The sequence below is a fragment of the Mesoplodon bidens genome (assembly GCF_964165515.1).
Source record: "Mesoplodon bidens genome assembly, chromosome: 5".
In the NCBI taxonomy this organism is placed as follows: Eukaryota; Metazoa; Chordata; class Mammalia; order Artiodactyla; family Ziphiidae; genus Mesoplodon; species Mesoplodon bidens.
This window is the reverse complement of record NC_138161.1, coordinates 115,934,511-115,957,502: the sequence shown is the minus strand read 5'-3', so window position 1 is coordinate 115,957,502 and position 22,992 is coordinate 115,934,511. Positions and strand designations below refer to the sequence as shown.

Below are 22,992 nucleotides of genomic sequence, written 5' to 3'. Positions count from 1 at the left end.
TGTGAGTTAGGGGGCCCTTTTATAACACAATTGCTTAGGAGGGGAGGCCAGAATATAAACTTAAATTCAGATGCAAAACTCATCCTGTCAGGCAGTTTCTAAGCAGGAAAACAGAACCCAGTTTAAGTATTTAAACAGATGGGAATATGATGCAGTGAACTGGTTACACAGACGATGCAAAATCTGAGTGTTCAAAAGGGCCCTGGGGGGGATTAATGACACAGGAAGCCACTGGCCTTTGAGACAGGACAGAGGAAGAAGTGGTGCCCGGGTTGGGTTCTCTAGAAGCAGACAGGCATGGTTTGGGGTTCATGGTGTTTATTAGGAGTCAGCTCCTGGGACGGAAAGGAGAAACAGGATGACAGAGGAAGAAGCTGCCTTGTGATGCAGACCAAACAAAACCTCAGCCAGGTCTGGAGTGTTGCCCACCAGCATGTCCTGCATTCAGCCAAAATGGCTGGGCACTTAATACCCACCCCCTTGGTCAGGGGATGTGGGCTGGTTGGGAAGAGCATGACACTGCAAGGCTGACCCTGCAGGAGCTGATGGCTGGAGGTGGGCTGCCAGCTTCACCCCTGCCGTTGGGCAGCAGGTCCTTCCTTGAAGGGGACCTGAGCATCTCATGTCTCCCACAGTAGTGTCACCAGAGCCCAGGGGAAGAGGTTCCCTGATGGAGGCTGGACCCACCCTCGGTCTGAACAGCAGAGTTGGAGCCAGGCTCCTAATGGAGATTCTGTGCAAGGCAGAGGAGGAAAGAAATACCTGGCCTTGCCCTTCCTCCTGCTTATGATGTCTGACTAGTGGCTCCTACTGGCCAGCCCTGGTCAGAAAGAGCTGCCGGGGAGCTGGAGAACTCCAGCCTGCAGGTGTGAGCACCTTGAGCGGAGCTGGGGAAGGGAAAGGACTCTGCAAGCAAACAGACCCAGGAAATCCTTTCAGCAATTTTTCCTCTTACTTTCTCTCCCCAAAGCAACAGGGCTTAGAACCAGGGCCTACTGACTGCCAGCCCCCAACCTGTTGTGCTCCCCGTCAGAACAGGCCACTTTACCTCGTTGAGAAAAACCCCTTCAGGAGCGAAGGCCTCACCCCCTCAGCTGCTGGGAGTGCTGCCCACAGCCCTCAGTGGTGACCCCTTTGGGGATGGCTGAGGAGAGCCACTGTGCCCAAGACCATACCATACCCCTTTCTGTGCTGGCCAGTATCTAATGGCTGACTGAGGAGAGGTGTCCGCCATACTTTTCTTTATAGCACTTACTACCACCTGACTAATTATTTATAATGTGTTTATTGTGTCTCCACCGCTCAAGAGCAGGAAGTTTGGCTTTGTTCATAGCTGTATATACACAGTGCCAGTGTTTAGCACACGGTGTGAATTCAATTAAATTTGTTAATGAATTCATTCATTCATCCCTTCATTCATTCACCAAGTGCTAAGCCCTAAGCCCCATCAGGGCCCTAAGCCCTGATGATATAATGGTGCAAGACCATATGGAGCCTTCCCAGGATAGACCCCTCCCCCATATCCTCTGCTGTAGCTCCTCTCTGAACTGCCCAGATCATAGTATCTCATGCCTATTTCCTGAGCTTTTCAGAGGCTAAAACCCACCACCAAATGGAAGAAGTTAACTACTTGATGATCATGAGCGTGTAGCCCCCAGACCTTTTGGTGCCTAAGGTTTGATCACCATCATCCAATCAGAGAATTGTGCATGAGCTGATCACAGACCCTGGGTTGCTCCTCCCTCACTTGGCCTTTAACAATGCTTTGCTGAAACCAAACGTTCCAAACGTTCCAAGGCTTGTCTTTTGAGACAAGCCACCCATTCTGCTTGCTTGGCCCTGTAGTAAATGTTTCTCTGCTCCAAACTCTGATGTTCCAGTTTATTTTGCCTTACACACGCAAACTTGTGTTTGGTAACAGTGATGCCTTTGGAAATTTCTGATCTACTGGGGAAATTAGACAAGTAGAAAAATAATGCTAACACAATGTGGCAGGTGCTGTACTGACGCATAGTTATCAACCAACATGACTAACTTGTGCTGCCAAGGCAGAGCTTCATTAAGCAGGAGATAAGGGACTGCTTTCCAGAAGGGTGCCAGGCAGACGGGCCCTGGAACGGGTGAACCCCAGGATGGCCTGAGCAGCCAGGCAGGTGACCACAGGGGTCTCTAGGACATCAGGGTCAAGAGGACAATGAGACAGGGGAGGCCAGGCAAGCCCTAAGATTCAGCACTACCACTTCTGGGAACTTGGTCCTCAGAACAAGAGCTTGAATGTGCAAAGACTCATGTACGAGGCAGATCACTGCCACATTGGTTCCAACGGCAGAAAATAAGGAGCAATGTCAGTGTTGATCAGAGGGAAACAGCTGAATAAATAAAGGCACTTCCATACTTTGGAACTGCAGCTATTAAGAGGAGTTGCATTCGTCTATGTGTACCATCTTGGAAAGATGTACATGATACAACGCTAGATGGAAAGGGAGATTACAGAACGATATGCACATATTGATACCCATTTTGTTCAAACATATGCACATGTGTGTTTATATAAATATAGAAAATCATCTAGAAGGAAACACACAGTTGGGACTTGGGATAGGAATAGACAAGGGGACACTATCACTTTGGGGTATTATTTGAATTTGTTAAAACCAGTATGGGTTAACTTTCAAATTAAGTAAAGGGAAAAAAAGAGAAAAAAGAAAGTCCAAGGAGCTTATGGTCACTGTGCATCGGGGACAAACTGAAGTTGCACAAAACAGGTCGGGATAATTGATCCAAAGCAGGCCACAGGGGTTAAAGCAAACGAGAGGCAGGAATCAGGAAGGTGAGCTAGTTCAAGACCAGGGCAGGGCAGTGAGGAGGGGCAGAGACACAGGAGACCTGATTCCAGGAGAGGCACCATTGACCTCTGCAGTGACCCACTTCCTACAGGCCTCATGTGTGTGCAGCAGGCCTCAGTGATCACGAAGAGCCACTTGCAGTCACACGCTACTCTCCTGGGAGCAGGGAGATCAGAGCTCGGATGGTGAGGGTGTTCTCATCAGGCAGACCCAACCCTTCTAATAGCTTTCTCTAAGCCAGCCCTCCCTCCGTACCTCCCTGAGGAAAGAGAAGATGGAGGGCCTCTGCCTTTTCTCACCAGCTCCTTTTACCAAAAAAAGGCCTTGCTTTTTTGCTCCTTGCAGGACCCCCAGAGCCTTTAGCAAGCTTATTGTTTGCCTTGTGAGTCTCTAAGAGGGGATGCCAGGTGCAGTATTTCCAAAAAGTATTTAACCACAGGGCACTCCTGCATTAGGTAATAGATTTTACTTGCCATCAAGTTTTAATTACACAAGCATTACGTGGGTGCTTTCCCTTTGTCAAGAACTCCAGGTCATCCTACTGGAGGGAAAGGCCACGTGGAAAGAGAGGGCCTGGAGGATGAGACACCTCATGAAGAAAGAATCCATGTGCAAAAGGCCTGAGGTGCCCGGCCTGAGAGTGGGACCATCTTGACTCTGCAGTGAAGGCAGCCACATGAGAGAGGCAGCTAGTTCTAGTGGGACAGAGACAAGGCAGCCCTGCTGACTGACCACTGCCTGAAGTCCTGACCAGAGAATCATGGTTTTTGTGTTAAGCCACTAAGTTTTGGGGTGGTGTTCTATGCAGCCATAGATAACTGATATTCTCCTATCCCACCCCCAATGTCAATCTCCCCCTCTTCCAAGGGAAGATCTTAAAATTTGTTTTTATCATTACTTTATTTTTAATAGTTCCATCAGATATACAATTTTTGCAATCCCTTTTATCTCTTTGAGCTGTTTTTGAGCTTTATAAATATAGATTCACACTCTATGTATTGTAGGGAGAATGGAATTATAGAAAACTCACCCAGTGAAATATCATTCCAACAGTGAAAATAAACATTGCCACACACAATACCATGGAAGGATGAAGCTTAGAGGCTTAGTTGCTGTACTGAAAACAGCAAGTTGCAGACTACTATATAATCATTCATCTTTTTATACGATTATTGGCCATTTCTTCTTGAGTTCCTGGTACATTTCTTTTGTCCATTTATCTCTGGGGTTGTTTGTCATTTTCTTATTTGTTGGAATTCTTTATAAATTTTAAGAAGTGTCCCCCAGGATTGGAGTACTAAGAATTACTTGAATCTTGAGAAACATTTCTAAGGATAGAGTTTAAAATTACCAAACCAAACCAACCAACAAAAACACCATGGAAGGTATTGAAAAAAAGAACAAATAAGATTAACAACATATTACACAGGCTCTTTTTTTTTTTTTTTTGCGGTACACGGGCCCCTCACTGTTGTGGCCTCTCCCTTTGCAGAGCACAGGCTCCGGACGGGCAGGCTCAGTGGCCATGGCTCACGGGCCCAGCCGCTCCGTGGCATGTGGATCCTCCCAGACCGGGGCACAAACCCGTGTCCCCTGCATCGGCAGGCGGACTCTCAACCACTGCGCCACCAGGGAAGCCCTACACAGGCTCTTTGACTTCTTGGCTGAAGATTCCAAGGCTCAGAGACCCAATAGAACTTTGGGCTCTATTGCCAGTAAGAGGCTATTTACATAAATCCACGGTGCACAGAGGTTCTATTTCATATTTTCTTTCTACCAAAAAGAAATGCATCATTTAACTTGAGATATGGTCCCCCTTTTAAACATTTCCTAGGATAGACCAATGGATTACTGTTCTTCCTAGTAGTGAGTTTATATTGCACTAAGGAAAGATAGACTCCTTTAACCCCTGAAGAGTCACATTTCTTTCACTTGGGTCACTTGATAGGGCCATTATAGACTCAGATAAGATGTGTGGGACTCTAATATCTGGCAATTTTCTTGTGCCTCTTCACTTATTAAAAGAATGTATCCATTAGCAGTCATCAGTACGTTCTGTCAAGATGGGAGCTACATTATCCTTAACGTTTTAAGAGAATGCTTTTTCAAGAAAAAGAATGGCCTTAATTGCTCAGTGGAATAGATATGGCATTCTTTGTCATAACCTCTCCTTCCTCCCCGCAGGTGGAATCGGACACTGCTTACTTCGGTCAAAGATCCAGGCCATTTCCTCGCTACCCTGTGAGTCAGCCCTCACTCCAGCCTGTGGCCACTATCCCCAGGAATAAACAGAGCTCCTTACCCATCACAGGGAGAGACCGCGGCCTGATTCCCCCTGCTTTCTAATTCTTCCAGGGAGAAGGAGGAACGAGGCGCTTGCTGAGCAAACAGTCTCATTCAGAGGTACTCCATTTTAGCAATAGAAAGCACATCAGAGAAATAATCACCCCCCCTGGAACTCCACACTGAAACAGATCTCCTTTTTGGGTTTTTTGGGGTTTTTTTTTGCAGCAACTCTAAATAGACCTTTAATGACTGGGGTGTGGCTGGACCTAAACGTTGAATGGTTTAGGGCACTGGGGACTGAAGTCAAGCAATCAGTAGGCCATCTGAGACTGCTGCTGGCGGTAGCCTCCCCGGTGCATGTAGCCCTCATTTTTGCGGTAGCCATCCTTCTGGTCTCGGAAGTAGCCACCATAAATACCTCTTCATTTGAAACATATGCTCTATGGAAAATGTGGCTCGCGGGAGGGAGGTTGTAGGGGTGTGTGTTTGTGTGTGTGTTTTCATGATGAAAACAAGTTTTCTGTGTCGCTTATTTTTATGAAACCGTAAGGTTTAATTAGTGAAAAGCTTCCACCTCCTAAATATGGGTATATCTCTCCAGGCTTTGTCTTTTTCTTACTCCATTCCTCTCAGGTCACATCTATTCTCACAGGCGTTAATAATTACATCCATAGCAGTTAAAATATCTTCTGGTGAAAATAATAAAATACCAACAGAGAGTTAAATAACAGAGACATTTAATAAATGCATGTGTCACAAAAAGTCTGGAGGTTGACAAATCCAGACTTTGATCAGCACGTCAACGAGGGCACCAGTGCCCAAAGTTCTTACCATCTTCCTGCTTTGTCATCATCAGTGTGTCAGCCACAACCCTCAAGATGCTGCTCCAATAATCCCATTCTCTCCTGACAGTCCCTAGCAGGAAGGAGGGAGATGAAAGCAAAGCAGGCCTTCTCCTCCTGGAGAAAGAAAATCCTTTTCAGAAACCCGTGTGTCTCATTGGCTAGAATAGGATCACATGGCTCACCCCTGGACCAATCAAAGGGAAGCGAGGTACTCCATTTGGACTCAGGACCGTCATGATTTTTCCTCTCCAACTGGGCCCTCGCAACCCAAATGCAGGTGGGATTCTATTCAGAAGGAAGGAGGAATAGCTGTTGAGGGGGCAACAGCTCCCAAATCCTTATTTCCAGCTGTGACTATTCTCTCCTCCAACTGCACCTATCCAACTGCCTGGAGTACCTACTTTATTGTCCTGTTGCCTCAAACTCAATCTTTCAGGGAAAAAAATTCCTTTTCTCATCTAATAGGTGGCTCCTTTTTCTGCATTTCTCGACTTTTCCAGTGGCAGTTTCATCCATCCACCCATCATAGAGGCTGCGACCCTCAGAATCATTTTCGATGCCCTCTCGGTCTGGACTTCCTTATCCAGCTGGTCCCCAGAGCAGCTGAATCTTCATCTTCCTAATGTCTCCTACATTGGCACACCATTTCACCCTTTTTACTATTCCTTCAGTCACGCTGTTCCAGGTGCACACGGACCTCTCCATTTCATCTAAACCGGGCCCCAGCCTACAGTGCCATATGCTCTTCCACCAGACTCACCTTCTTAAAAAAGCCTGCAGTCTCATCTCTCCGTGGTCTAGGATGAGGCTCCCATATTCCTACAGGAGGAAAATCTACAGTACTTAGTTAGGGTTTTAAAGTTTTCTACACATTACCTTTTAAAAAGGATTCCCCATTATTTTCTGCTCCAGCCAGACTGGTTGAGTCATTGTTCCCTGAAGTATGCTTTAATGCATTCCTATCACCACACGTTTGTCCACACCATTCCCCTAGATAAGAATACCTTTCTGCTTTCTCCTTTCTGAGTTCTACCTGGCCAACTCATGTCTCACTGCTGAAATCTCCTTAAATATCCTAGGCTTCAATGAGTGTTTTCTCCTCTGAAATCCTACATGCTTATGGAATTATGAGTCAAGTTTTAATAAGAAACTTCAGGGTTAAATAATTAGGCAAGTGTAAATCTCCTATGGCCATATTACCAGTGCTTTGTAATGTGCCACAATAATACTTACATGGTAAATAATGATATAATACCCATTGTTCAATATTGAGGAAATTTTTTTTAAATTCCATTCTGATTATTAAACTTCAGAAAGTTCAGAGTCCTTTCAAAAGATAAAGGTAGTAGCACTATTAAAGTAAGACTGCAGCAGATTCTTCAAAAGACTGCCAGTGAATCTATACAATCTGATGTATCAGTGGAGAGACTGTTCATTCATTCATTCGTAGTCAGAAGATTGAAATTTTATTGCTCAGCAACTGTCACCAGAATTCTTGGCAGGAGAACTCTCCATATTTAGAAAAATATCTTGAAAACTTGCTTGGGGATAGAGAGCGAGGTTCAGATAGAATTTGACTACACTATGTGTATTAGGGCACTGTGCTCATGTCCAGGAAAGTTGGGGATTTCTCTTCTTCACCATTTCCTCACAAAGAAATGCCAAACCCCTTAAAGAAAGTGGCAAGGTTATCAAGACAGAATATTATATAGAAAACCAGAAGACTCACAGAACTGTTTACTGTTCAAATAGTTTACAAGAACTACAGCAAAAGAGTAGGAGGCCTTGGGCTTAGCTGTTAAACTTAGGTGAAGGTGGGCCTGGTACCATGTCGCCCATAGGGCTTCTCTGAAGAAATTTGGCCAAGTATAGCTTTTTGTTGATATCTAGGGTTTTTCCACTTATTCTGACTTTGCTACTTAAAGCTTTGTCAAAACTCTCTGAACTTATTTCTTCATTTGGAAAATAGAAGAGGGAGGTCTATACTATATCTAGGACTGCTCTGTATTTTATTTTCTAAATGTACACATATATGTATGTTTATCTTTCATAAGACTGAGTTCTTATTTTTTGATTCACATTTCTTTGGTAAAACTCTCTGTACTGGTAGTGATGCTTTTGGCTGCAAGTAAAAGAAAACTCCATTTCAACTGGCTTGTACACTAAAGGAGATTTATTGGTTCATGTAGCTGAAAAAGTCCAGATGCTAGGTAGCCATCAGGTGTGGTTCCATAGCCCCCCAATCTGCCTCTCTATGATTTGCTTGTCCCCTTCTTCTTTTGTGGATTGGCAACAGACCCTGGCTGACAGCAAGGTGATTGTAGCATTTCCAGGCCTTGCAGTCTGGCCATAGCAACGTCCATAAGAGGAAGGATCATCTCATCCAGTAGCTCCACTCTTAAAATCAGAAGCCCTCCTGACCAGAAACTCCTACCAAACCCTCTGTTTCATCTCATGGGCCAGAATTTGGGCACACGCCCCCTTCTAAACCAATCTCCTTGGCCTGAGGAATGCCACGTGCTGATTATTAAGATCTGGATTCTTAAACTAATCTCTGTGGCAAGGGGGCAAGATTACTTATAGACCAATCAAGCTCTCACTGCAACCAGAGGTTGAATCAGCTTTCCTAAACCTCAGGCCCGCACGGGGGCAGAGTATCCCTGAGCAAAAACCAGGGTGCCGCCAGAACCAGGCAAGAGGAAAGGGATGCTGGGGAGGCATGCATCTTCAAAGTTTGTTATGTACAAAACTGTAGAATACCAATTTCATCCTGGAGATCTGAACAGGATACAGCCACGTCTGCTAACCAAAGGCTGTAATATTCAGAGTTAAAGTCTGCCAGATCTTTATCTAACAAAGTCTAAAAATTTCCACAAGGAAATGAGAAACATGTAAACAATTACAGCTCTGTGGCTAACTGTACACCAGTATACGTGAAACCAATTGTTTCCACTCCATATGGGATATTAATCAGCTTAATTACATGGCAAAAAAATAACTCAAGAACCAAACTGCTCCAGTGTTTCATCAGAGGAAAACAATAGAAGCTGAAAAACATACTTTCTTCAAATAGAAAAACAGGTGAAATCTTGGAAAGGATCAATCAGCAGTGAAGTGGTGTTTATGCTTTTTTTTTTCCACCAGAGGAACGTAAAAGGAGTTGGAAAATATACTCTTTTCAGATAGAAAAATAGATATAAGGTTGGAAAAAAAATCAGAGACTGAGTAGTTTTTAATTGCTAATCATTCATATCCATTTCTATTCTGCCACCAAGGTTACACTCAGAATTTAATTAATGCTTTCAAAATACTGTCCATCAGTTTTGTGGGAGTGGTGGGCAGTCTGTCAATCCCTTCCTGCTTTGGGTTCAAATTGACTTAGAAGTACAGTTGAGCCATTCTTCCAACAAAACAGCTATTGAGGGCCACTGATGTACCAGGCTGCCCTGTGCCCGTAGCGTCATCACGTGGTCAGCCAGCTGCTTTCCTTCCCTTTCAGAGGAAGGGGGCTTCTTGGAGGCCATCATCCAATGTCCCCCGTGACATTAGACCTTCTTTTGAGCAGTCTTGATCCTTCCTCTGATGTCGGTTCAGTTGGGTCGCTGACTCATTGGGCTCCCCCTGCCAAGAAAGAGCTGTACAGAGTGCTGTGTGGGAAGATAAGAGAGAAATGACTGATGTAGCTCTTGCTACAGAGAACCTGACCACCTTCCTGGAGATGGAGCTCCACCAGGAAAGAAAGAAGAGCACATATATATCGAAGAGTTGATGAACCGAGACCCAAAGGGTAGGCAGTGCAGGAAGGAAATATGTCTTTCAATTCCCAGGTTAACAAGGAATGCCTGCGGGTTGAGAAGGGAGGCTGCACCAACGCAGAACAGTGGGAATGAACGAGTAAAGGCTAAGTCATCGAAGGCTTTGGAAATCAGAGATAGAAGTAGACCTGGTGGGCAAAGGAAAAGGGAAATAGTCTGTGTCTCAAAAGCAGGAGTGTGATGTGTATGTGTTTGGTGTGCCTATGACTGTATCTGTGTGTGTAAGAATGAAGTTACAAAGCTCACCCCCTAACAGAGACCAGGTTAGCTGGATTTTACCACACGTACACACACACACACACACACACACACACACTCACGCACACACACACATGCACACAACTCGGGGGAAAACTGGAAATGTTGGTCCAGAGAGACTGAAGATCTCACTCAGGGTTTTCTAACCCTTTTGGACATAAAGACCTCTTTTTCTGCTGGCAAAAATACTTGGACACCTGTACAACTCTGGTAATTGTTGACTAGTATCTGTCGATTGAGAACATATGTAATACCCCTGGTATACTTCTATGCCTTTATGAAATTGAGGTAAAAGAGGGCTTTCTAGATGGATCCATTAGAAAATGGTGCCACTTCTTCTCAGGGCTGGCTCAGCCCCAAAGTAGGGCAGTTGGCCCATGAAAGAGACTTGGGACTGGTTTTCAGCCCTTGTATGAGCCCCCTCAGTTGGGCACCCTTTGCCAGAGGACAACCAATGCAACCATATGGAGGCCCCCATGACCCAAAGGCGCTATAGGTTCAGTAAGGCTTTGAAATGAGATTGTGTTTGGTTCATAACAATGGTGTCCAGATGAATTTGAAAAATAGGCATTCTTTTTTTTTTTTTTGGAAAAATAGTCATTCTTTATTCGACAGACAAAGCTTTGGGAATTGAAAAGGATTCAGATACTTCTTGCCAAGACTTTACCCCTCCCCAAGTGTCTGTAGTCCACAGCAGGTGGTTCAGGCTACTCAAGCTTCTGTCTAATGGCCACAAGGGGGCAACAATCAGGAGTGGACATTGTCCCTCTCTGCCCCAAACTCAGTTCACAGCTGCAGATCGAGAGTGAGAATTGGGGAAGGAAGGAAGTGCACTTAGCACTTTGCCCCAACAAACAGATCACAGGATTTAGTGCTAAATAAATCCCTTTACATTTTGTTCACACATTTTTTGTGTGTGTGTGGAAAAAAATGCATACAAATGAATAATCTTAACGTAAAATTCTGAGTTATTAATAAGCCTTAATTTTAGCCATGAGTTATTCACTCAAGTATCCCAGCATAACCAAAATGTGCCAACTTAAAAGCTACTTCAGTGTATCAAGTTTTCCCCCAAAAGGGCACACAGATTCCATCAATGGGCACTGGAACACTGTCCTATCACTCCTCACATCCAGCCAGACACTGAGGTCAAGGAAATAGCAAAATATGCCTTTATATCTGTTGTCTGTTCTCTTGAGACTGCACAATGCTTTGTCACAATGCCCTGTGTTTATATAAGATATTCATTTTTAAGCCCTTTTATTAAACCACAAATCATAAACCACAGAACAATTTTTTGGAGTTAAAATGAATTTTTGTTTTCACAATAATCTTATGGGTCAATGGAGTGAGTATTATGTTTTTGCCTGCTTAAGAGATTGAGGGTCTTGAGGGGCAGAGATGATGTCTTCAAAGTATTAGCAGAACTAGTCAATGCAAAGGTCTCTCCACTACACGAAGCTGCTTTATACAGAGCAGGGCTAATTCACGAGCACTGTATTTTTCAACTTTTTAGTTAACCCAAGTTAGTGGTGTAATGGTAAATTAAAAAAATTCTTTTTATTGAAGTACAGTTGATTTACAATGTTGTGTTAATTTCTGCTGTACAGCAAAGTGATTCAGTTATACATATATATACGTTCTTTTTCTAAATATTCTTTTCCATTGCAGTTTAGCATAAGAAATTGAATATAGTCCCCTGTGCTATACAGTAGAACCTTGTTGTTTATCTATTCTGCATACAATAGTTTGCATCTGCTAACCCCAAACTCCAAATCCATCCTTCCCCCACCCCTCTCCCCCTTGGCAATCACAAGTCTGTTCTCTGTGTCTGTTCATCTGTTTCTATTTCGTAGATAAGTTCATTTGTGTCATATTTCAGAATCCACATATGAGTGATATCATATGGTATTTGTCCTTCTCTTTCTGACTAACTTCACTTAGTATGATCATCTCTAGGCCCATTCGTGTAGCTGCAAATGGCATTACTTCATTCTTTTTTATGGCTGAGTAGTATTCTATTGTATATATATACCACATCTTCTTTATCCGTAATGGTAAATGTTTAACAACTGCACCTCCAAGTGAAAACACCCTTGCTAATCTCCATGGTGTAAATACTCCCACTGCAGCTGATTTCCAGCTACCATATGATGGCACTGAATGCCATGAGAGTTGGGAAGAGATGTACAGTAGCAGAAAATCATTTAGTATTTGTAACATACAGATATAATAGCCTTACCTTCAAGAACATGATAATAATAAAATGTAGTAGGGCTTCCCTGGTGGCTCAGTGGTTGAGAGTCCACCTGCCGATGCAGGGGACACAGGTTCATGCCCCGGTCTGGGAAGATCCCACATGCCGCGGAGCAGCTGGGCCCGTGAGCCATGGCCGCTGAGCCTGTGCGTCCGGAGCCTGTGTTCCACAATGGGAGAGGCCACAACAGTGAGAGGCCGGCGTACCGCAAAAAAAAAAAAAAAAAAAAAAAGCTAGAAATGATTAAGCTTATTGAGGAAGGCATGTCAACAGCCCAGTCTGGCCAAAAGCTGGGCCCTTTGAACCAAACAATTAGCCAAGTTGTGAATGGATGCAAAGGAAAAATTCTTGAAGGAAATTAAAAGTGTTACTCCAGTGTACACACGAATGGTAAGAAAGTGAAACAGCCCTACTGTTGATATGGAGAATGTCTGAGTGGTCTGGATAGAAGACCAAACCAACCACCACATTGCCTTAAACCAAAGCCTAATCCAGAGTAAGGCCCTAACTCTCTTCAGTTCTATGAAGGCTGAGAGAGGTGAGGAAGCTGCAGAAGAAAAGTGTGAAGCTTAGCAGAGGTTGGTTCATGAGGTTTAAGGAAAGAAGCCATCTTTGTGACATCAGAGTAAAAGGTGAAGCAGTGAGTGCTGACGTAGAAGCTACAGCAAGTTATCCAGAATATCCAGCTAAGATCATTAATGAAGGTAGCCACATTAAGCAACAGATTTTCAATGTGGATGAAACAGCCTTCCACTGGAAGAAGATACCATCTAGGTCTTTCACAGCTAGAGAGGAGAAGTCAATGCCTGTCTTCAAAGCTTCAAGGGACAGGCTGACTCTCTTCTTAGGGGCTAATGCAGCTGGTGACTTGAATTTGAAGCCAGAGCTCACTTATCATTCCTAAAATCCTAGGGCCCTTAAGAATTATGCTAAATTTACTCTGGCTCTGTTCTATAAATGGAACAACAAAGCTTGGATGACAGCACATCTACTTACAACATGATTTACTGAATGAATATTTTAAGCCCACTGTTGAGACCTATTGCTCAGAAGAAAAAAGATTCCTTTCAAAATATGACTGTTCATTGACAATGGACCTGGTCACCCAAGAGCTCTGAGGGAGATGCACAATGAGATTCATGTTGTTTCCATACTTGCCTAACAAAACACCCATTCTGCAGCCCAGGGACCAAGGAGTAATTTCAACTTTCAAGTCTTATTATTTAAGAAAGACATTTCCTAAGGCTATAGGTGCCATAGAGAGTGATCATTCTGATGGACCTGGGCGAAGTCAACTGAAAACTTTCTGGAAATGATTCACCATTCTAGATGCCATGAAGAACATTAATGATTCATGGGAAGAGGCCAAAATACCAACATTAACAGGAATTTGGAAGAAGTTGATTCCAAACCTCATGGATGTCTTTGAGGGGTTCAAGACTCCAGTGGAGGAAGTAATTGCAGATGTGGTGGAAACAGCAAGAGAACTAGAATTAGACATGGAGCCTGAAGATGTGGCTGAATTGCTGCAATCCCATGTTAAAACTTGAATGGATGAGGAGTTGCTTCTTATGGATGAGCAGAGAAAATGATTTCTTGAGATGGAAACTACTCCTGGTAAAGGTGCTGTGAAGCTTGTTGAAATGACAACAATGGATTTAGAATATTATATAAATTTAGTTGATAAAGCACTGGCAGGGTTTGAGAAGAGTGACTCCAGTTTTGAAAGAAGTTCTACTGTGGGTAAAATGCTATAAAACAGCATTGCATGCTACAGAGGAATCATTCATGAAAGGATGAATCAGTTGATGTGGCAAAATTTATTGTTGTCTAATTTTAAGAAACTGCCAGCCACCCCCGCCCTCAGCAGCCACCACTCTGATCAGTCAGCAGCCAGCCAGGCCAGACCCTCCAACAGCAAAAAAGACTACGACTCACTGAAGGCTCAGATTATAGTTAGCATTTTTTAGCAATAAAATATTTTTAGATTAAGGCATGTACATTTTTTAGAGTTAATGCTATTGCACACTTAATAGGCTACAGTGTAATGTTAATGTAAGTTTTATATGCAATGGGAAACAAAAATAATTTGTGTGAATCACTTAATTGAGATATTTGCTTTATTGCAGTGGTCTGAAACTGAACCCGCAATATCTCTGTGGTATGCCTGTATTAGAAATCATGATAATATATGATAGCCTGTGAATTTAAATGCAACGATAATAATTAATAAAAATCGAATGTGTGCAATATGCCAAACACTGTAATACACGTGAAAATTCTATGAGGTAAATGAAATGATCCTTTTTTTTTCAATAGGACCACTCTGGCTGCTATGTTGAGATTAGACTGTAGGTGATTGGGGGTGTGTGTGTGAACAATAGTGAAAACTGGGAGACTTTATTAAGAGGCTATTGCAATATCCAGGTGAGAGATGATGATGGCTTGGTCCACAGTGAAGGTGGTAGTGGTGCTAAGACGTGGTTGCATTTTGGGTGTTTTGAAGGTAGAGTCCCCAATCTTGGCCAATGGATTGGATTTGAGGGATTAAAGAAAGAGAGCGGTCAAGAATGTCTTACAGGTTTTGAGCTCCTCAACAACTAGAAGTCTAGAGTTGCCATTTCCTGGGATGGGGGGATGGAGAGGAACAAGTTTTAGAGGACAGAAGGTCAGGGCTTCAGCATGGTCAATTTGACTTATCTATAAGCCATCCAGTAGGGTTTTCAAGTGGGCAGTTGGAGAGATGAGTCTGGAGTTTAGAGGAGGGGTCAGAGCTGGAAGTGGGTGCTCTACAGCCATGACACTGGATAAATTACCATTGAGGAGGGGAGGTAGGAGAGAGAAGAAGTGCAAGGACTAGAATCTGGGACACTGTAACATTTAGAGGTCGTGGAGGTGAGGAGGAGCCAGCAGAGGAGACTAAGGAAGAGCAGGTAACAAGGCATGAGGAAAGCCAGGAGAGGGCAGTGTTGTGGGAGCTGAGGGAGAAGACTATGAATAAGGGGAAAGATCCACTGTGTTAGAATGGCTCAGAGGTCAAACCGGTAGTCCCCCGGGCTGCAGTCCAGGAGCCCACTCTTCCTTCCTGTCGCCTTGCCTGTTTCCATCTCTGCCACATATCTCATTACACTCCCCTGGAATCAGCTCCCTTGTCCACGTCGAGCTCCTCTTGGTCATGTCAGGATTTGCAGTGTCCAACACATGCTCAGTAGATATTTGTTGAATAAACAGAAAATGAATGAGTGAGTGAGTGAGTGATTAGGGGTTGGACCTGAGAGAAGCTGACGTGCCTGTATCCCCGATCCCCAAGGAATATGTGTTTTTTTGTCTTCAAGTGCCACAAGGGTCATGGTGAGCTGGAGCCACTTGTATGGGCTCATAGGAACTAGTAGTTGTTATAATTTCAGGAATTCTGGGAGCTGGCTGTTAAACACAGCCATAATTAAAAATTAAATTATTGGGGGGAGGGATAAGTTAGGAGCTTGGGATTAACAGATACACAATCGTATATATAAAATAGATAAACAACAAGGACATCTGTATAGCACAGGGAGCTATATTCAATATCCTGTAATAAACCATAATGGAAGAGAATATGAAAAAGAATATATATTATAACTGAATCACTTTGCTATACACCTGAAAAAACTCAACATTGTAAATCAACTATACTTCAATTTAAAAAATTAAATTATATAAACTTATACTTAAATAAACATATTTTAAAAAAGATAATAAGTACTCAAAATTTCCACTTCCCAATTATTTTACTACATTTCACTATTATCTATGCTCTTGAGTTTGTTTACATCTATTGTATCTGGATGGTGGAAACCCTATAAAATGGTGTGCCATCTCTTCCCAAGATCACATTCAGTGATGTCAAGTTGATAGTTTGAAATAGGTTATGTGAAAGTATCTACACAACAGAAATGAGCAACTTCTACAAATCAGGACACCCCTTTCCCCCACCCCACCACCTCCCCTCCCCTGTGTGCTGTTATACATTTGCCAACTGGTTATACTATATTTCCTACAAAATCCTCCAGTAAGCAGCCTTTCTTCAATGGGGGGAAAAATCACTGAATTCTCCAGAAAGCAGAATTTCCTTCTCCCAGTTTCTAACATTCACTTGTGTAAATTTCAGGTAGACAAAACAACCAGAGGATTAACTGGATTTTTCTTTCTTCCACCAGTGGTTTGATAGTGTGCAGACAGCTGGTGTTTAATGCCATCAATCAAATGGGTTTTGACACCACTGTTGATGACTTGTCCCCAACCACCACCCTGCAGATTCTTCCACTGGGTTCTTCTGACTGAAAGTTTAGATTTATGAAAATCACTCAATATTATTTAACTGATCAGCAGCTGAGCTGCTTATGAAACGTGTGTCTGGATCGGAAATGTGGGTATAATCTGCCGGACTTTAAAGAATTGTTTTAAAAAAACATATACTGTAAATGTGGAGAAGAGTAGGATTATCCCCTTTGAAAGCTGGAACACCAGCCAGATTCCTCTCCATACCCCATTCCTGCTCCCGGATGATGCAATTCCTCTTCCCACTGGAGTGCATTATGCTCTCTTTAAAGACTCGAGCTAATGGAATGCTGAGAAAATCAATCCCTTCTTATTATGCTAGCCTGCTGTTTGGTAAATGGAAAGCAAATACTTTCTTCTTCTAAGTAGGCAGAAATAAGCCCTGGGAGACACCTTGATTATACCCTCCACATATCCTGAACGAGAGTCCACACACCATATCTGTGCTTAACATACATTTAATTCAAAAAGGCCCAGTCCATATCCACTCACAACTCAAGGGCAGCACAACTCTATCTCTTTCTCTCTCCTCTGAAGAGGGCACATGTCATCATGCAGTGCTTTTTTTTTTTTTTTTTAATATTTATTTATTTGGTTGTGCCAGGTCTTAGCTGTGGCTCGCTGGGTCCTTAGTTGTGGCATGCATGTGGGATCTAGTTCCCTGACCAGGGATAGAACCCAGGCCCCCTGCACTGGGAGCGTGGAGTCTTAACCACTGTGCCACCAGGGAAGTACCACATAGTGCTTTTTGAAGAGATATATTCGATTGACATCTAAAATCCATAATATCTACCTTTATTAAGCATTTACCATGTGCCAGGTATGCTTTCAACATTTTTTTCACAACCTCATAAGGTAGATTGTATTTTTAGCCCCATTTTACTGTTGAGCAAAGTAGGTGAGATAAAGGGATGCCAATAATCAGGCCTCAGAACCAGAACCAAGTGAAAGCTCTGGGCAGTTTCAGATTTAACGTAATGATCTCTGCTAAGAGTGAGAATATACTGTTTTGCAAGAAGGTCATGAGCCCTTGGTGTTGGAGGTATTCAAGGAAAAATGGAAAGAACACTTCCTAGGGTAGGCTTCCCAGGACAGTGGGCCTCTTGTTTGGGGAAGAATGATTGATCAAATCTGTTGCTTCCCAAAGCTGATTGCTCACCAGGGACACAGAGAACATATTTTTGGTAAGAAAGCAGACTCGTTCTATAAAATCAGATTAGAAATGAAGGGCAAGAATGCAATGATTTGGGCCATATCATGAGAAAGGACTTCTTTTAAGTCCATGCAGTGGACGAGGTCTCTCCAGAAATACTGACCTTCTCTCCATGAGGCTGTTATGGAGAAGCTGATGAGCACACACAGAGTTCCCTTTGCCTCCACACTCATCCAGGACGTCACTGTCTCTCACCTGGCATTTTGCTCCAGTTTCCTAACTGATCTCTCCTCCCAATCACCACCCCAACCAATCTTACTTTTCATCCCCTCCCTTAAAGACCTCTTAGCTCACACTGGCAGGTTGAGTCCCCAGGGAAGCAGAATGACGCAAGGACCAGCATGTGGGATGTCTATTGGGGAGGATCTTGAAATGAACACCTGTGGAAGGGAGGGAAGGAGGCGGGATTGGACACAGGAGAAATCATCACAACAAATCTTCAGCTAATCCCTGAGGGGTGGTTCGGAAGCTGGGTGACCCTTCAGAATTCTCCCGAAATAGAGTGAGCTGGACAGTCTTTATGCTCCTGTGCAGACCAATCACTCGATGTAGGCTGCCCCACGAAGCTGGCGTGAGCTTGGACAGGTGGTTATCTTCAGAAAAAGTGGAGGAGGGCTGACAGTAAGGGCTCTCTGTCAGCAGCACTCCCTGAAGCCGAGAGGATAAACCCTCCGGTCCTGACCGGGGATTCACACTCTAGCCCCTGCTACGTCTCCAGCTCCATCTTTCTCCGTTCCCTATTGCCTAACCCAGACACATTAAACTTCTCAGGGGCATCCTGAGTGTGCTGCCACTTTCATGATTTGTACATGCTCTTACCCTCTTACTAGGATGCCCTTACCTGCTCTCTTAGTTTCCTATGGCTTCTGTAACCAATTACCACAAAACTTGGTGGCTTAAAACAACACACATCTTTATTCTCTTATGGGTCTGGGGCTCAGAAGTCCAACATCAGTTTCACTAAGCCAAAGTCAAGGTGTCAGCAGGGCCATTCTCCCTCAGAAAGCTCCGGGGAAGAGCTGGTCCCCTTCTCTTTTCCAGCCTCGAGAGCTGCATTCCCTGCCAGCCTTGGCTTGTGATTCCGTCCTCCGTCTTCAGAGGCAGCAGCAAAGTGCCTTGTTTCCTTGTCACACTGACTTCTGCTGCTGCTACATCCACTTCCTATAAGGACACTTGTGATTGCATATAGGGTCCACCAGGGTAATACAGGATAATCTCCCCATCTCAAGATACTTAATCACATCTGTAAATCTTTTTCATCCTATGAGGTAACATTCACAGGCTCCAGGGCTTAGGACCTGGATATCTTTGGGGGCCATTATTCAGCCGACCGCATCTGCCTTGACCCACTTATCTCTCTTTCAAGTCCAAGCTCAACTGTCACCTCTTCTGGGAAACTTTCCCTGACATGCTCAGGTTCGTGGAATTGGCGCCACTTTTTAATTTCCCGGCACTTTGTCCATGTCTTAATTCTATCAATCACCCACGCTGTTACGCTGTAATTCATTCATTAAGCACCTGCTATGTGCCAGGCACTGTTCTTAATCAGGGGTTAGAGCAGTGAACAGATGGGACACAGACTCCTGTCCTTGTCTAGTTTCTATTCCAATGAGAGTAGACAGTCAAATTTTTTAAGTTAAGATACACACGACATTAAAAAGAAACAAATAGGGGCCTCCCTGGTGGCGCAGTGGTTGAGAGTCCGCCTGCCGATGCAGGGGACACGGGTTCGTGCCCTGGTCCGGGAGGATCCCACATGCCGCGGAGCGGCTGGGCCCGTGAGCCATGGCCGCTGAGCCTGCGTGTCTGGAGCCTGTGCTCCACAACGGGAGAGGCCACAACAGTGAGAGGCCTGCGTACTGCAAAAAAAAAAAAAAAGAGGGCCTCCCTGGTGGCGCAGTGGTTGAGAGTCCGCCTGCCGATGCAGGGGATACGGGTTCGTGCCCCGGTCTGGGAGGATCCCATATGCCGCGGAGCGGCTGGGCCCGTGAGCCATGGCCGCTGGGCCTGCGCATCCGGAGCCTGTGCTCCGCAACGGGAGAGGCCACAACAGTGAGAGGCCCGCATACCGCAAAAAGAAAAAAAAAAGAAAAGAAACAAATAATAAGGACCCCCCAAAAATCAGAGCAGGGTATAGGAAATTAGGAATATAGCAGGGAAGATACAGAGAGTTGCCATTTAAAACAGAAGGTCAAAGAAGGCCTCATTGAGATGGTGGCATTTGAGTAAGGCCTTGAGGGAGCTGTGGATGGATATCTGGCAGAAGAGCTTTCTAGGGAGAGGGCAGTGCCAATGCAAAGGTTCTAAGGTTAGAGTGTGGCTTATGTGTTCAGGGAATAGAGAGAGGAGCCCCTGGATCATTCTGAGCAGAAGAGTGATGGGATCTGACTTTTTACAGGATAACTTTCCCAGGACCGTCTCATGTAGATGCACAGGGTGTGCATTCCACCACCATCTAGGAGGTTCCTTTTACAGTTAGCCCATTTACATAGACTATTCCGAGTAACATAGAAACCCTAATGGCTACTGTCTGAGAAAAAAATGGAGGGGATGCCAGGGTGGAAGCAGGAAGACCAGTCAATAGGCCTTTGTAATAATCCAGGCATCTATGTCCCTCCAGGCCTGCTGTACCCTGACACCCAGAACAGTGCCTGGAACACATAGGCGAGCAAAGAACAGATGATTACATTTCGTACCACGGTGTAAGCCAGGCTTAAGGAGCCAAAATCTCCTGTGTATCCCAGGGCACTCCCTGGTTACTTCTTGTATGCCCATTTCTTGATCGAAGAGGTAGACCAGATGATTTTTCAAATCCAACATTCTGTCAACCCAACTGCCGTCTGGCCTTCTCCACTAGGATGTTCCACTCTCATCTTCAATTCTACATGTCTAAACTGAATTAATCCCTTTCTCCTCTCCCCACCTGAAACAACTTACTCCTGGCTTCCCTCACCTGTTGATGGAGGCTTCATTTTCCCACCTCGTTTTGAGATCTGTTATGTTTACCAATCTTGTCCAGGTCCAAGTCCTGGGACAGCTTCTCTTTCAAGTGCACTGCCCATGCCCCACTCCTACCCTCACCACACGTCCACAGGAGCCACAGTGGTCTCTCATTCTCTATCCGCTACCAGGTTCTTGTATCTTGCTGTCCCTCCTCACTCCAGGGATGCCCTCGTGTTCTTCACTCCACCTCCAGGACCTAGTCCTTTGTTAGTGTGTACTGGACCCACGTCTTCATGACCTCATCATCGTCAGAACTCCTCTGCCCTTTATGATCTGTCATTTGGCAATATCCAGGGAGGCGGTAATGGCCAGGGAAAAGAATGTGCGCTTTGGAGGCAAACAGATGGGATTCAAGTCCCAGCTGAGTCACTTCCTTGCATGCGATCTTGGGAATTCATTCATCCTCTCTGGGCCTTCGTTTCTTCATGTTACCGCTTTTTTTAAAAGATAAAAAAATTTAAAAGTCTACTTCCTAAACCAGTATGAGCATCCAAAGTTAACGTTTGCAAAGCACCCAGTGTGCATTAGGTACTAAGTAAATGCTGACTCCTTCTTCCCTGCCTGCTCTTCCTTACCCACAGTTCTACTGCCTGCAGTTGGCATTTTCATTCCTTTCCCTACTGCCTTATTATATTTAGTTAAAATGTTATTTATAAATACATGTTAGTAACACATTTATTCCAGGCCATATCAACCCAGGTTAGAACACAAGATAATGAGAAACCCTTTCAGTAATTATCTACTTGGATGTGCATCAAAATCACCTTACAATTGCCCATGGCAATTTTTTAAACTTATTTGGATATTTTTAAACATGCTCTCCAGCAGAAGAGAAGAGTGTCATGAACCTCTGTGTACCTGTTACCCAGCTCCAGCAGTTGTCAATTTTTAGCCAGTCTTGTTTCTTCTATACTCCCCTACTATCTATTTTTATTTCTGGAGTATTTTAAAGCAAATCTCATATTGCTCCACTCATAAATAATTCAGTAGATATCTCTACTATGTAAAGACTTGTCTTAGTTTTCCAGGGCTGCCATAACAAAATGCCGTAAACTCAGTAGCCTAAACAACAGAAATTCATTTTCTCACAGTTCTGGAGGCTGGAAGTCTAAGATCAAGGCGTGGAGAGGTTTGGTTTCTCCTGAGGCCTCTCTCCTTGGTTTTTGTAGTACAGCCTTTTCTCTGTACTGTGCACTCACAGTGTCTCTTCCCCTTCTTTTTATTTATTTATTTATTTATTTTTGGCTGCGTTGGATCTTTGTTGCTACGTGTGAGCTTTCTCTAGTTGCGGCGAGCGGGGGCTACTCTTCGTTGCGGTGCGCGGGCTTTTCATTGCGGTGGCTTCTCTTGTTGTAGAGCACGGGCTTCAGTAGCTGTGGCATGTGGGCTCAGTAGTTGTGGCTTGCGGGCTCCAGGGTGCAGGCTCAGTAGTTGTGGCACACGGGCTTAGTTGCTCCGCGGCATGTGGGATCTTCCTGGACCAGGGATCGAACCCATGTCCCCTGCATTGGCAGGTGGATTCTTAACCACTGTGCCACCAGGGAAGTCCCTCTCTTCGTCTTCTTATAAGGACTCCAGTCCTATTGGACCAGGCCCACCCCCTTATGACCTTATTTAACCTTAGTTTACTCCTTTAAGGGCCCTATCTCCAAATACAGTCACATTAGGGGTTAGGGCTTCAACATGTGGAGGTGGGGGAAAGACAGTTCTGTCCATGTTTAAGAAACATGATCATAACATCCTTATGCCTAAAAATAATAGAAACAATTGCTTAATACCACCCAATATCCTGTCCATGTTCAAACTTCCAGAGTTGCCCCCCAATACACTTTTTTAACAGTTGGTTTGTTTAAATTAAGGTTCAAAATGTGGAATATTCTTTTTGAAATACAGATTCCAATGCCCCAGCCTGGAGTGGTGGTTTAGCTCCCACCTTGCTGCCTCTAGGGGGTCACGATAATTTTTTTTTTTAATTTACTATTTATTTTATTTATTTATTATTTTTGGCTGCGTTGGGTCTTCGTTGGGTGGGCTTTCTCTAGTGGACGTGAGGCATGTGGGATCTTCCCGGACCAGGGCTCAAACGCATGTCCCCTGCATTGGCAGGCGGATTCTTAACCACTGTGCCACCAGGGAAGCCCCACGATAATTT

At 44.2% G+C, this 22,992-nt stretch overlaps 1 protein-coding gene across 11 annotated transcripts in view; it reads left to right on the top strand.

The window, feature by feature from the left end:
• LOC308617362 (uncharacterized protein) overlaps positions 1 to 22,992 on the top strand; it is a 38,858-nt gene that overhangs the window by 1,479 nt on the left and 14,387 nt on the right. For 5 of the 11 annotated variants that reach the window (XR_014015859.1, XR_014015861.1, XM_081234411.1 and 2 more), the window contains exons 2-3: positions 5,031 to 5,087; positions 5,202 to 5,249. Coding sequence is in view for 6 of the 11 variants with exons in the window: in XM_081234411.1 (XP_081090537.1) it covers positions 5,031 to 5,087; positions 5,202 to 5,249 (105 nt within the window). In the remaining 5 variants the exon portion in view is untranslated. Of the gene's footprint in view, positions 1 to 5,030; positions 5,250 to 22,992 lie in introns of all 11 variants that reach the window. The other 6 variants (XR_014015860.1, XR_014015862.1, XR_014015863.1 and 3 more) reach the window with 2 other exon arrangements.